This window comes from Argentina anserina, chromosome 1 (genome assembly GCF_933775445.1).
Source record: "Argentina anserina chromosome 1, drPotAnse1.1, whole genome shotgun sequence".
In the NCBI taxonomy this organism is placed as follows: Eukaryota; Viridiplantae; Streptophyta; class Magnoliopsida; order Rosales; family Rosaceae; genus Argentina; species Argentina anserina.
Window position 1 is genome coordinate 11,956,546 of NC_065872.1, and position 16,700 is coordinate 11,973,245.

Genomic DNA, 16,700 nt, shown 5'->3' on the forward strand with positions numbered 1-16,700 from the left:
GATAGTATCCAAAATAGAAAGAATCAGTACCATATCCTATCCTAAATAAGCAATCCACAATTTTGGCCTCTTTTCTAGCTTAGCACAGCCTCAGGACCAGAAATTTTTATATGATACCGTAGTACTAAGTACCAATGTCTATTGATTATCCTTACTTATTAGATTTCGACACGTAGATTTATTACACTAAAATTATAATTTAACATTGAGATACAAATAAGCTATACCATGACACAAGATCACAAGATGAGATTCACTTTGCCAGAAACTAATCAATATATATATCTAGTACCTCCTCTCTACAACACTAAATTATTTGTACATTGAGACCGGACTGAACCGGTCCACCACTGCATAGAACGGTAAACTAGCTCCCTACATCACTAAACCCACCTGTACCTGAAGACTACTACTACATGAAGGTAGTCTACCAGTGTATGAATCTCATTTACACTAATGTACCGTAGACAGATTTCTTTATGAACAAGTTTCACCATTCATTGCTAACAAGTAAGAAGTAGTTCCCAACTGTAACCTAACTAAAGCAACAATGCAATCTGGAAAACAACTACACCCAATCCTCCATATCTAACTACAACAGTCAAGAACAAATCCTTTTTTATTTTTGTCAACTGCAGCAGAGATTACAACAAAAAGATTAAATCTTCAACATGCTTTACCAAATCTCTAATCAAAAAAATTATTACACTGCATATACAGAGCTCTATAATCTAAAAACAACAACATATTAAAGACCAAAGTCAAGCATGTACCTAATCATCATCAACATCATCACTGTTACAAATCCACAAACAAATCCTCAAACCAACACCCTTCAATCATTCCCAACCCACTAAACAACTCGTCCTCATCAACCAAATTCGAACCCTCCCCATTAAACGCCGTCGTTTCATCCTCCTCCATAGCCCTCACCCCACAATTCCCGGCGCCCTTCTCGTCCTCCACCACCGCCGGCATGTGTCCCTCGAACAACCCCACGTGCCCGAACAGCTTGCTCTTCCTCGAGAACCTCGTGCCGCACGTGCAGCGCCACCTGGCCTCCTCGCCGCAGTGCCTGACGTGGTTCCTCAGGTCCGCCGCCACCGCGAAGCTCTTCTTATTGCAACGATTACACGTGTGTGTCTTCGGACAGTGGCTCCGCTTGAAGTGGTTCTTCACGCACATCACCGACTTCAACGCCCGGAATCTCGCGTGGGCCTGGTTGCGGTTGCAGCCCGCGTAGGGGCACGAGAACCGCGTGTTCCGGTTCCCGGTACCCACCTCAGCGGCGGCGGAGGAGGAGCTCTTCTGCGGCTTGGCTAAGGCTTCGGGAGTCTTGAACTGGCTGCCGTGAGCTCTCATGTGCATTCGGAGATTGGCGTCGCGCTTGAACCCCTTGCCGCAGACCTCGCAGTAGTGGACGTGCTCCACCAGCAGCTCCACCGCGTCGAGCTCCACGATCTCCGAATCTCCGTCGTCGTTGACCTCCTTTTCTTTCTTGAATGACCGGGTCGGGTCAAGTTGCGGGTTGCGGGAGGAGGCGAGGAGGGCGGAGCCGCTGGAGATGATTTGGTGGACGGCGGAGGAGATGGCGGCGGAGACTTGGTCCGTCTGGTGGTGGGTTAGCGGGGCGTTGTTGGTGATGGATTGGGTGAGGAAGAGGTGGAGGGAGTCCAATCGGGTTCGGACCGTGTTGAGATTGTGGAGCGGGTCATTCAGATCCGGGTCCAGATCATCCGGCAAAGTTGGGAAGGAAAATAATTGGCCGGGAAACGACATCGTATCATCAGAGAGAGATGGAGAGATCTCAGAGTAGGCTCTGTCTCGGTTTTGGTTGACTTGACGATATAAAACGGGAAGGGACAAAAGGTGGGGACTGACGACTGAGTGAGGGTGGGGACAATACACGTGGGATAACCTGGGACCCTTTGAATGGGACAGAGAGGGGTCAAAAGCCGTCAGATACTGTGGAGGGTGGATCCCGCTTAAGGGATGGCCAATCAAATTGGAGGTGATGGACGGGGGTGTTCAAACTTGAAAGAAGCAAAGCAAAGCTCTATTTAGTGTATTTAGTCTATTTAGTGTTCGGTAAACTCCATAACCGGAGAAGCACCCTAGACCTCTTTTTATAATCAGAAGCTGAGCGAACACGCGATGTAGCGAAATTAAATGAAAATTTTAAAATCTTATTCGGTATTCTCAGAAACTTGATGGAATTACACAATAAATCCCAACATCGAAACTGTATCTTCTTTCATCAGAGTTGAAGAGAGTCAGTTGCACTCGATTGTAGAAGCATCACATATCTCCATAACCTCTGGCCTCTCTTTCTTTTGTCTTCATGTATCAGGATTCGATCTCGACGTCTCAATCAAGCTTTAAGATTTCTGGTGAGTAATGAAGTTTTGTTTAAAGATTTGATTCTTGTTCTTGGGAAATGTTCGATCTTTGATGTAATTATGTTGATCCAACTACTGGGTTTTGATCGATTTATCTTTTGTGTTACAATTACATTGGCTTCTGTTATTATTTTTCTTAAAACGTGTAATCGAGCCTGTAAACATCGAAATTACTTTTAATTTTGATGATTGCTCTTCTGGGATTGGTCTGCAACTCTGCAATCTCATACTCTTCTGTTTATTAGTTTTGCATCTGTCATCATTTTCAATTCAAATTAGAAAGTCAAATGATTGAGTACCTTGTTGTTCCATGGTTTTTAATGGATGCTCCAAAGAGTACCCATTTGAATTACCCTGATCATATTTACATGCACCCAATGGTCTAAATATCGCTTATCGGTATCGTATCGGTCGAGGGGTAAAACGATATATCGGGGATATATCGATATATATCGGTTTATCGGATTTGCTTATTTTCAAATAAAATTTATAAAATTATACTTCAATATGTACCAAATAAACTAAAAAAACGGTACTAAGTAAACTAAAGAAAATAAATACTTGATTTTGTGATAATTAAAGTACACGAACGACATCTAATAATAAAAATAGGTATTTAAAAATAAGTATTTAGACTTGAAATTCATCATATATATTTAAAATATATATAAATTAAAAATATATATGAAAAAATGAAAAAAAAAATAAGTTTTTCAAAAAAAAAAGAGGAAATAAATATTAAAAATTAAACAAAAATTGAAAAAATATATATCAAAGTTTGACCGATATTTGCCAATTGACCATCATTTCTACGTTGACCGATATGCCCTTATCATATCGGATTCGAAATAGCGGCGATATATCGGCCGATATATCCGATATTTCGAACACTACATGCACCATTATTCATTCTGATCGCATATTCTTTTCTTTGTGTAATTGGGAAGGGACTAATCTATTTACATAAGTATCAAGGTATGCGATTTTCAGTTGAGAGAAATATAGATTATAGGTATTTGACAAACTGTAAGACATGCAGTCTGGGGATCTTAATGAAGCAAAAATCAATGATGCTGATTTTAATTACGTACAGGTTAATAAGAGACATGCATAAAGGTATATGATCATTCTGTTTCTCTTGTGCAGTTATCAAACCAAATATAAGAATATAGTATGGTCTCTAATTATGTTGTGTACAAGCTATATCTATCTTCTTTTTAGCCAAGTTGTTTTTAACTCTTTACTTGAGTGACCCTACAGGAAACACATTGAGGGTGTGCTAAGGAGCACAAATGGATAAAGGGTATCCCATGCTAAGGAAGATGTATGCAAGAATGCATATGCTTTATATCAGTTAAGGTATGGATTTTGATTCTAGAACTTGTACCTCAATTCTGGGGATTTGTCATCTTTAGAAGTATTCAACTTGGTTGGTGCATTATAATGTTCAGTAATGTTTTTGTAATGATTAACTGAATACTTATTATGATGACTTTATATATTATTTTGCATGTATGATTGAAATATTGTGAACTGAATTTTCAGAGAGATTTTTATAAATTCGATTTTTCAGTTTATGATTGAATGATGCCTATATTGAATAACTATGATTTAGATGAATAGTTTATTTGTTTTCAACTTGAAATTGATCCAGTCTTCTAAAATCTGCACTTAGTAGTTCTTATTCTCACTATTTTATCATTTTCTATGGAGTCTTATTTCCTGACTTGTGAAATGGGAAAGAGTAAGGAACAATGTGAGTAATTATTCTACTTGTCTTCTATTTAGTGAAACTTTTTAATTTGCCTAATAGGGAAGGACTTTTGAAAAATGTGATATTTTAAAACCTAGATTATCTTTGTATTTGCAAAATTGTGATATCAGGTTTACTCTTTAGTAAATGTATCCAATATGTTTTTACTTGTTGGAATATCCCGTGTATATTTTCTCGGCTGACTGATTCCTTCTTAGGTGCAATTTCAATTCAAATAATGCTAATTCTTCCATAGAACATAAGTTGAATTGTATGCCAGTAAGATTGGTTGTTGCCTACTAGATTAAGTCATGCCATATGATTGTTTTTTTTTTACTTGTGTTTATTATCATTAAGCTTTTAAGACAATGTTAAGAATTAAGGTCTAAAATCAGTTTGGCTGTATTGGTAGCTAGATGGTTTTAGACATAATTTTGTGGTACATTTCTTCAGTTAAGTTATATGGTGATCACATTTATGATCAATTTTCCTTTTGCTACCACTGTTATGCTTGCATACTATAGTTTTCAGACAAGCAATTCCAAGTTCACTGGAATTTAGTATATTGGTGAGAAGACTTTGTATTGTCAAAGTAATTCAGAGGACAGTGAAGTGATGGCCTTACATGTAAATATACTTGCCATCCTATTTCACTATTATCATTTGTAGCTTATGTGAGTATAGTAGATTTTTTTAGTGGTTTCTAATCAACTTGCTGCTTATTTAACCATACTTGGTTCTAAATCCTGCATTAGATACTGTATCTTGACCAAGATGGATGAGAGCTGGATTTTATGTAATTCACGTGCACACTTCAGTTGTTATTTATTGCAGTTAAACAATTCAATTGTTCAATAAAGATAATGTTAGTCCAAGTGGGAGATTGTTGGAAATAAGTTGGACTTTGACATTATCTAAAACACTCTAGTAATTACAATTGAATTAATATTAAGATAAATGGCAGAATTACATAGAAGTAATCATAATGCTAGTTATTCATCGAGAAGTATATCTCTTGGTGGATTAGAAGTCTCATTAGTTGTGAACATGTACAACATCTAGTAAATGATAAGAATTAAGTCTCCTATCAGATTAAACCTTGAGTCAATCTTGGAGTCTCTATGGGTGAGTACAAGATGAGGTTTAGGCCACAAAGTCCCTGAGCACAATATAAGTTTGAGTATTTAGTTCAGCCCCATTACTGAGCATTTGTGTTGTGCTTCAGAAGACTATTTCCTCGCTAATGTTTTATGTTCATTGTTGCAGCAATAACTCGGATGTCAAGTTTATGCTAGGATTTAGATTCTTGCCGATCAAGAAATAGATACATATCTCTTCAGGAACGCATATGTATTATGAAATTGATGTTCATGTGTTTACGATTATTATGAAAAGATTTGTTTATTATACAATGGTATTGTATCTGCATCATCTACTTCAGACTAACAGTTTGCAACACCATAACCACATGACAAAACTGATGAAAGGAAGTTGTTGAAGAGATAGAGTTGAGTGTGGAAGTGAATGCCACAGAATCTAGTCATGACAACAACACAAGTGGTGAGAGTGGTAGTAGTTCTGGTGATGACAGTGGCGACGATTATGATGATGAGGATCATCCTGGTCAAGCGCAATAGGAAAGAAAATATGCACATTCTTCAGCACATGATGATGCAAATTAAACTCTTGAACAATCATTGAACATCTTTTGTAATGACAGTGAATTACCTTCAACATCTTTAGCTTGTATTGAGTTAGCTTCACTTAGTAGGTTCTCTTAGCTTTTTTGTTTCTTTTCTCATCTGCCTTGTAATTGTATTACCAGTTGTAGCGTCCGCAAATTGAGATCTAGACAGTCTGCAATTGTTGAAGTGTATAAAACAACTTCTTATTTGTTAATGAAATAAGTTTTCAGATAATCTGTATCAATTGAAAGTTACTACTGAGATGTTTTTAATCTTTCTTTCGACAAGGTTAACCCCTTTTAGGGTGTTTGAGGAAATGTTGGTTTGTTTACACTTTATAGGGTTCAAATATTTACATAAACAAGATTATCATGCAGAGCCAATTGGGGAGTTATTCACTAGTTTAAAAACTCATGCTCATTCCTTACTTTTTAACTCTTTCTCTTTTACTCATACACAAAACACAAAATCATTAGCAACAACTTGAACCTACTCGTTGAATATATATACATTTATTTTTAAATGCCAGCATTTAAGTTTTGAAAATTAAGAAAAAATGATATGAAATAATACACTTCAGTACATTAGGTTTTATTACCAAACAATTCATGCAAAATTATCTTAAATGTCTAAATTGGTCATTTGACAAATTAAAAACATAAGCCAGTTTAAGTTTACCAAATGCATTGTCACGGCTTCTGCTACAAACAACCACTTATAAAAGTCAGTTTACCAAACAGACAGCTACATTTATTCTAAAAATTAAGTATAAGCCCGTTTTTTTAATAAGTCCAGATACACCAAACACGGCCAAAGTCGCATGAAAGCAAAATTTGTCTCCCATTACTAGCTGTCGCCCACCTCACACCTCACACCTCACAAACAAGTATCTTTTTGTCTAATTATGGTTTAACACTAATTTACAATTAAAATTTATCATATTATATCATAAATAATATCTCATTGACATTTCGAAATAAAAAAAAAACAAAAAACAACCTCAACTAATTTTGGGTTACAAATCTCACACGCTCCACGACCCCCACTTCATAACTTCTCATACATTTCAAAACCTTTTGATTCAAGGAAAATTAATAATAACTTAAACTTGTAGACACATGAAATTTAATGAAGAAAATCATCTTCATTAAATGATTAAATCGACCAAGAACCCGACAAAATTGCACACGTAGCCCAAAAGTCAACAAAGTTAGTGCGGATCCGAATAAAACTCGCGTCAGCACATAAATGGATGATCGTAATCGAAACTACGTGATTCCGACTTAAATCGGAAATTTAATGTCAATGACGATTCGAAATGGTAATCAGACATTTGATTAAATTAATAAATTTTTTACAGTTATAATTAAATAAATTATTTGAATCTGTTTAATTTAGTTATGAGAATAACTAATTTTAAATTAATTAAAAAATACATATTTATTTAATTATATAATTAAAGAAATATTATTATTTTAGTGTCATTAATATATTCTATAAAATATAAGCATTGACACTATAAATACCTCTTCCAACATGAAGAGATTGAGACTTACGAAGAATAGAGAAAATCAGTTAACTAAGAGAAGAGGTACTAGAGCTCAAGAGAAGGACCCATACTTTGACTTCAAAACAAGAGAGAGCGAGATCACTCTCGAGAAATCCTGAAGTCTCCCAAGTCCACGAAGAATCATCAAGCTACCAAATCGCTCGTTTTTCATTAAATCCAAATCCAAATTCAAGTCCACGAAGAATCACTAAGCTATTAAATTGCTCATTCTTCATCAAATCTAAATCCAAACTCAAAATTCTCAAAATCAAGTGCACGTCACCCTTGAGCCAAATTACATACGGAGATAGAATCAGAGGAGTTCACAAAGATTGTAACCTCACGCTTGATTATCAATAAATTACATTTTATTTGTACACGTATCTGTATTCTTATTTGTTTTCAAATTCTCGTTCTACAAATTGGCATGCCCAGTGAGACTTTTTTGGCCTCTTATCTCCTTCTCCGAAGAAATCTTCAAATTTGTTTGTGCGATGGCTTCTAAGAACAACCAAGCCGTTCCATCAACGAAATCCAAGTCAACAACTACGAGGTTAAGCGGAGAGGCCAAGTCGATCAAGAAATCCAAACAAACATTCTCCAAATTAATGAGTGAACCAATTGCCCTTGTCACCTGGAGCGTGGTTAGAGCTCAACCCACAACATTTATGGCACTTGCTAGTAAGCCTCGTCAACTAGTCATCACCTTGGAGAGCTTGTGAGCAATAGAGCATGCCTCTCAAAGTGGGAAGAATCAAGTGTCAAAAGAGAACGAGCCAAAAGAGCAATATCCTCTATCCGTTCATGGTGATGGTCGTATTTTGGAAGACGTTTTTTCTAATGACGAATCGAGCACGGCATCATACCATGGAAGTCCCAAAGAAGATGGCAGTAACTTTCATTCTATGGCGCATGAGTCATCTTCGGACAATGCGCAAGTCTTGGTGACAGGGACATCCACAATCGAGGAGCAACTCTGCAATCTATTGGAGATGGTTGAAAAACTCACCCTAACGGTTGAAGAAAAAGACGTGCAAATCGCTGAGCTTTATAACAAGTTGGAAGATCGCAATGATGAGAATTTCACTAAATAGTCGTTTGGCAGGAGCAAAGTAAATGAAATGGGAGAAACGTCCAAGAACAATGACGACTCGCTTGGTTCCTTTTCACTCCAGCAATTGCAGGACATCATCACTAACTCAATTCGGGCTCAATATGGAGGTCCTTCTCGTGACTCCCTCACTTACTCCAAACCTTACACTAAAAGGATCGACAGCTTAAGGATGCACCTGGGGTATCAGCCACCAAAGTTCCAACAATTTGAAGGTAAAGGGAATCTGAAGCAACACATTGCCCACTTTGTGGAGACTTGCAGTAACGCCGGGACAGAAGGCGATCACCTCGTCAAGCAGTTTGTTCGCTCGTTAAAGGGAAATGTTTTTCAGTGGTATACAGACCTCGAGCCAGAGTATGTTGACAGTTGGGACCAGATGGAGCGCGAGTTCCTCAATCGATTCTATAGTACAAGGCGGATGGTGAGCATGATAGAGCTAACTAGCACGAAGCAATGGAAGGATGAACCCGCGGTCGACTACATCAATAGATTGCACTTACTTAGCCTTGATTGCAAGGATCGACTATCATTGGTGTCGGTTGTTGAAATGTGCATCCAAGGCATGCACATTGATTTGCTATACATCTTGCAAGGAATCAAGCCTCGTTATTTTGAAGAGTTGGCTACTCGAGCCTATGACATGGAGCTAAGCTTGGCAAGTCATAAGGGAAAGAATGAGTCCCTGGTTAACCAACGAAAAGACAAAGTCTTCGGAAGCAGATTTGACAAGGTGGTGAAGAAGCCTTCCAAAATCAATGGTCATCAATACTGCACCAGTTAATATCTCTACGCGGGATAAGAAGGAGTTCAATAAGGTGGAACCTCCTCGAACCTACGATAGGAGTAAACACACGTTGAAGGAGATGAAGCAAAAGATGTACCCGTTTCCAGACTCTGATATGGCGGGCATGTTAGAGGATATGCTCAAAAACAAGATAATAGATATTCCGGAATGCAAGCGTCCAGAAGAAATGCATCGTGTCAACGATCCGAAGTATTGCAAATATCATCGTCTCGTTAGTCACCCTATAGAGAAGTGGTTTGTTCTCAAGGATTTAATAATGAATCTCGCCAAGCAAGGGAAGATTGAGCTAGACGTTGATGACGTTGTTGAAGTCAATTCCACTTAGGCCTCATCATTTAGCCCGCGGACCCGAAAAGCCCGCGGAGGCCCGCAAGCCCGACGGGCTTTTACCCGGCCCGGTCCGCGAGAAAGCCCGCCAAAGCCCGCTTCCGTGGGTAGAGGGCCGGGCTTAAATTAGAGGTGTGAAACCCGGCCCGGCCCGTGGGCCCGGCCCGCCAAAAGCCCGCAAGGCCCGTGAGACCCGGCCCGCCAAAAGCCCGCAAGGCCCGGCCCGTAAAAGCCCGCCAAATAATAAAATATTATACATACATATTTTATTAGGTTTAAAATAAAACTATTGCATTATGAAGCAACTATATTAAAGAAACTTCTTGGGATCGATCGACACCAGTAGATATGATCAGTATATATATTTAGTGACCCTGTAAAAATTTCATCCAATTCGGAACTCGTTTGACCGTCGGAATTTCCGGTAAACCGAAAACAACACTAATATGTCATAAGAGAAGACCCATTACCAAAATGCGAACACAAAAAGTCGTTTGCATATCTGAAATCACCTAATTTTTGTCACCGATTATGTGTGGTCGCACCAAGGAAACCAATTTGGCAAAGCCCCGGTCAAAGAAGATTTTAATATGTCAAAACGCCTTTTTCTTTGTTAACCGTAGGTACGGACGGTCAAATAATATCCAAAACGGACGAAATTTTTACGGGTTCCCTAAATATATATACCGATCACATCTACTGGTGTCGATCGACCTTATTTCGAACTAGAGTTATTGATCGTCGAAGCGTCAACTAATGTATCATACCCTTTATATTAGGTTTATATTAAAACTAACGCATTATGAAGCAACTCTATGAAAGAAACTTGTCGGGATCGATCAACACCAGCCGATGTGATTGGTATATATATTTAGTGACCCTGTAAAAATTTCATCCAATTCGGACTTCGTTTGACCGTCGGAATTTTTGGTAAATCGAAAACACCACTATTATGCCCTAAGGGAGGACTTATTACAAATATGTGAATGCTGAAAGCCGTTTGCATATATGAAATCACCTAATTTTTGTTACCTATCGTGCGCGGTCGAACTGAATAAATCTATTTGGCAAAGCCTCAGTCAATGAGGTTTAAATATGTCAAAACGCCTCTTTTTTAGTTGACCGTTGATACGAACGGTCAAACCATGTCCAAAACGGATGAAATTTTTACGGGGTCCCTAAATATATATACCGATCACATCTACTGGTGTCGATCGACCATATTTTGAATTTGAGTTGTCGATCGCCGAAGTGTCCACTAATGTATTATAACCTTATATTAGGTTTATAATAAAACTATCACATTATGAAGCGACTATATGAAGGAAACTTCTCGGAATCGATCAACACCATCCGATGTGATCAATATATATATTTAATGATCATTTTAAAATTTCATGCAATTCGGACCTCGTTTAACCGTCAAAATTTCCGGTAAACAAAAAACAACACTAATATGCCCTAAGGGGAGACCAATTACCAAGATGTGAATATATAAATTTGTTTACATATTTGAAATCACCTAATTTTTATTACCTATCGTGCGCGGTCGAACTGAAGAAATCTATTTGGCAAAGCCCCGGTCAATGAGGTTTAAATATGTCAAAACGCCTCTTTTTTAGTTGACCGTTGGTACGAACGGTCAAACCATGTCCAAAACGGACGAAATTTTTACGGGTTCCCTAAATATATATACCGATCACATCTACTGGTGTCGATCGACCATATTTTGAATTTGAGTTGTCGATCGCCGAAGTGTCCACTAATGTATTATAACCTTATATTAGGTTTATAATAAAACTATCACATTATGAAGCGACTATATGAAGGAAACTTCTCGGAATCGATCAACACCATCCGATGTGATCAATATATATATTTAATGATCATTTTAAAATTTCATGCAATTCGGACCTCGTTTAACCGTCAAAATTTCCGGTAAACAAAAAACAACACTAACATGCCCTAAGGGGGGACCAATTACCAAGATGCGAATGTATAAATTTGTTTACATATTTGAAATCACCTAATTTTTATTACATATCGTGCGCGGTCGAACTGAAGAAATCTATTTGGCAAAGCCCCGGTCAATGAGGTTTAAATATGTCAAAACGCCTCTTTTTTAGTTGACCGTTGGTACGAACGGTCAAACCATGTCCAAAACGGACGAAATTTTTACGGGTTCCCTAAATATATATACCGATCACATCTACTGGTGTCGATCGACCATATTTTGAATTTGAGTTGTCGATCGCCGAAGTGTCCACTAATGTATTATAACCTTATATTAGGTTTATAATAAAACTATCACATTATGAAGCGACTATATGAAGGAAACTTCTCGGAATCGATCGACACCATCCGATGTGATCAATATATATATTTAATGATCATTTTAAAATTTCATGCAATTCGGACCTCGTTTAACCGTCAAAATTTCCGGTAAACAAAAAACAACACTAACATGCCCTAAGGGGGGACCAATTACCAAGATGCGAATGTATAAATTTGTTTACATATTTGAAATCACCTAATTTTTATTACATATCGTGCGCGGTCGAACTGAAGAAATCTATTTGGCAAAGCCCCGGTCAATGAGGTTTAAATATGTCAAAACGCCTCTTTTTTAGTTGACCGTTGGTACGAACGGTCAAACCATGTCCAAAACGGACGAAATTTTTACGGGTTCCCTAAATATATATACCGATCACATCTACTGGTGTCGATCGACCATATTTTGAATTTGAGTTGTCGATCGCCGAAGTGTCCACTAATGTATTATAACCTTATATTAGGTTTATAATAAAACTATCACATTATGAAGCGACTATATGAAGGAAACTTCTCGGAATCGATCGACACCATCCGATGTGATCAATATATATATTTAATGATCATTTTAAAATTTCATGCAATTCGGACCTCGTTTAACCGTCGGAATTTCCGGTAAACCAAAAACAACACTAATATGCCCTAAGGGAGGACCAATTACCAAGATGTGAATGTGGAAATTTGTTTACATATTTAAAATCACCTAATTTTTGTTACCTATCGTGCGTGGTCGAACTGAAGAAATCTATTTGACAAAGCCCCGGTCAATGAGATTTTATTATGTGAAAACGCCACTTGTTTTTGTTGACCGAAAATTTCGACGGTTAAACGAGGTCCGAATTGGATGAAATTTTTACACGGTCCCTAAATATATATATCAATCACATCTATTGGTGTCGATCGATAATATTTCGAAACCAGAATTTATTTGTGACTTTTGTTTTAGAATGTTTTCTAACAATTCTTTTATTGTTTCAAACCCTTAAATTAGAGTATTATATTATTTTTCTAATACAAGCCCGTAAGGCCCGGCCCGTAAAAGCCCGCAAGGCCCGGCCCGCAAAAGCCCGCAAGGCCCGCCTTAGGTGGGCGGGCTTGGATCTTCGTATTTTTAAAAATACCCGGCCCGGCCCGGCCCGCCACTTATTTAAATTTATTAAGGCCCGTTGACGAGCCCTACCTTTAAAGTCCACCTTCAGCAGTTTCCTACGTGGTGGTTCCTGTTTCCCTGTTAAATATAAGGACTAAAATATCTATAATTTCTTCGATATTTTTTGTGAAAGTTTTCATTTTTCGGCATATAGATATATCTGTTACATACCAAGCATTTTTCGATAGAATTTTTTTGAAATTTCCCGATATATCCGGAATTTTTCAAAATTTCCCGATATTTTCATAATATCGCCACATATCAGGCCAACTTCAAATTAAAAAATCATTAGTTAAAGGGAATCGAAGCTCTGATCCATCATTTTACAAGCACAAAGTTATAGTCAACTCTACTATATCAACTTATTGTTATATATGACTCTTTTTATTATATATTGCATTTCATGTCTCAATATTCACCTAAAATTGAAATAAACCAAACTAATTGTTGAGGGGAATCAAACCTCTTTGGTCTAGGAGGAAGCAATGATGGACCTTACCCTTATGGGAAAACTCAACATGCCTTATCCACCATATTTATTCTCTAATAAGATGCAATCAAGTGAAAATATATAGACACAATCTGATGCACAATCTTTCTAAAGCTATGGTTATGGTCAAAATTGAAAAATGCATGATCCAAACAGGAACTACCAATACCACAACCTATAGTTAATCACCAACGACCCCTATGGTTGACATATAAGTCAATATATGCAAAATAAAAAAGGGAATGTATCATTTAATGACTATTCTTCACAATATACTCAGGATTTTACTCAAAACATGATGAAGATAATGAAAATTTTGTACCTCATATATCATTTATGTGGTTCTAAATCACTCATGTAATTTCATATTTAATGTATCATATATAAATAAGGCTTAATGAGCTAGTCTCCTTTTAGGTAAATATATATATATATATATTAAGTATATTTTTAATAATACTCGACGATTATTTCACCTCAAAACATGATGAAGATAATGAAAATTTTGTACCTCATATATCATTTATGTGGTTCTAAATCACTCATGTAATTTCATATTTAATGTATCATATATAAATAAGGCTTAATGAGCTAGTCTCCTTTTAGGTAAATATATATATATATTAAGTATATTTTTAATAATACTCGACGATTATTTCACCTCAAATTATTATAACTCACTAAAAATTAATAGTTATATAATAATTTCTTATGACATATAGTAGATAATTGATCAAATAAACATTTCTCAAAAGTTTCATTCAAAATTTCCATGTTTTTATATAAATTCTAAAAAATTCCCATCAATTTACTTAATTATTTTTTAAAATCTAAATTTTCCCAAAATTTTCATCAAAATTTCCAATTTTCAGATCTTCGATATTTTCGTTCTCGCCAACATTTTATTCCCTAATCAGTTGGCGAAAGCAAATAAGCAGTGATGAAACATATTATAATTTACAATGAAACTAGATCTAGTTGATGACATCATATATGATTCCATCAACAGAACCACTTTAATCTAGAAAGGACATTTGGACACTCAAGTGATACATACATAATTCTTGCAAACTTTAAAAGATATCATCATTGGAGGAGTTCACCTCAGCTTCAAAACCCTGATCAAATGAGTAATGTGACGGTACACATTGATCCATATATCACTATTTATATGTACTAAACATTTTCTAGGCGATGATGAAAATCGGGTTGGGTTACTGTTACAGCCAGCTATATGTACTTATTCTATTCTAGATCAACAAGTCTTGCATCGTGAAGAAAAATGTCTGCATCAAGAGAGTCAAACGTCTGCTCTAGCTTTTGTTGTTCTTTCTTCAAGTTCTCAAGGGACTCAAGCGTAGACTGACCCTGATCAAAAGTATTTGGTGGAATTTCTTAGGCTGTCGTGATTTCAGATAATGTCTCTGCCAATTTTTGGGCACTTGTGCCCATGGTGCATTTGTGAGTGCATGCAACTCCTGCCGAGTCATAAAGGGTAGCGCTTGTCCTTAACTCCTCCAATTTGTTTTTTATTGTTAATGGGTCGACTTCATATTTGCTAAGTTCATTCGTCAATATATCAAGCTCATTCTTCCCAGCAATAATCATCTTCAGAGAATACGTCACTATCAAGCCTTCTATCTTTGCACAAACTTCCGCAGCTGCTCGCATGCGGATATCGCGGAGCCATTGACTTGTATCCACTATCTCAATATCACACACAGAAGCTTCAGAAAATATTGTTCTTTCTGAAGGCTTTGTACTTTCAGTCACCATGGACGAATCTGCATATACGATGGTGAAAAATGAGCATAGATTATTGAAGAAATACGGGAAAATAATATATAAATATATTCGGATGTTCCTCTCAGATCAACTGGCTATGGTTCACTCTCCTTTCGACATACTTCATTTTATGAGAGAGTGTTAGCTGCGCACTCCTCAAAAGGAAATTGAACGCCATCACCTAAGCAGACTTCATCGAAATAACCAATATCTTCAAGCTGGGAGGAACAAAATTGGATCGAGTCGGCAATAAATGAACTGTTGGATATGATACATTCAACATAACAAAACAGGACAAGTACAAAAGCAAAATAAATAAATACAACAAAGAATTTAGGTGAATATCTCAAGTGCGCGGGCACGAGTTTTGAAAGACCAGGAACATCCCCAAGAAAATTGCCATCAAGATCAAAATTGGCATTGGGATTGTAGTAAATAGAACTGAGATCAGCATCATCCCTCTTTTAACATTTGAAGTGCACGTCACTATGGGTATTACTGCTGCTTCCGCTACGCCTTCTGGATGCAACAACCTTCTCTTTCGACTTGGGGCGAAAATATAACGAGGGATGATGCCTTCCAAAACTGGAGGAGGTGGAACCTGATAGTTATCAATCGGGGGCAAAGCTTCGGCGGAAACCAAAATTTGAAGAGGAGTTGTCGCATGGTCGTCTCCTTTAGCTTTTGGAGGCTCTTGTTGTGGCAAATTCACAATGGTTATTTTCATAGGCTTCTTCGACGCATGGTGATGAACTTTGAGCCACCATTGGATGTAGTCCTGGTAACCATAAACTTTGTGATGTCGCTTTTCATAGATAGGATTGCCTCACCCTTTGTGCCAAGCTTCGTCAAATTATCCTAACACAAGTATGTTCGAGCCAAAGTTACGGGTCGACGATCTCCTTGAGAACCTCTGGGAACTCGCTGAACATATTCGAATTGTCGGCTGAATCGTTGAGGGTTATAGGGTTCGACTACTCGCTAACTATCTTGATGTAAGAACACAAATCCGGAGCGAAGACTAATGAGATTATCAGAATCCGAAGAAGAGGCTCTGTGGGTGTCAACGATCAGTTTGCGCACACTTGAGACTTCGGCAAATCGTTCCATCTACACATCATCCCAAGCATTGAACAAGGCACGGGCCTACCTATCCTCGAAATGTCTCACCGAAAATTCCCCTGAAATATGGACCTTCAAGGGTCTGAAGCTTTTGGGATGTCGAGAGAAGAAATGAGTGCCGAAATATTCGCCCAACCACCCATACAAGTAATGAAAATGAAGCGCAGTTGGACAGCTTTCTGGATCATTA

General features: G+C 37.3%; 1 protein-coding gene across 1 annotated transcript; it reads right to left on the reverse strand.

Annotated features, from left to right (window-relative positions):
- Positions 1–604: 604 nt before the first annotated feature.
- On the reverse strand, positions 605–2,098 carry LOC126792131 (zinc finger protein STOP1 homolog). The gene has a single exon (XM_050518620.1). It carries the CDS (start codon positions 1,777–1,779, stop codon positions 799–801), a length of 981 nt encoding a protein of 326 aa, XP_050374577.1. The 5' UTR covers positions 1,780–2,098; the 3' UTR covers positions 605–798.
- Between the last annotated feature and the right edge of the window lie 14,602 nt (positions 2,099–16,700).

Bases quoted from the DNA above. Each gene is read 5' to 3' on its own strand.
- LOC126792131 (XM_050518620.1), bottom strand. From the start codon at position 1,779: ATGTCGTTTCCCGGCCAATTATTTTCCTTCCCAACTTTGCCGGATGAT.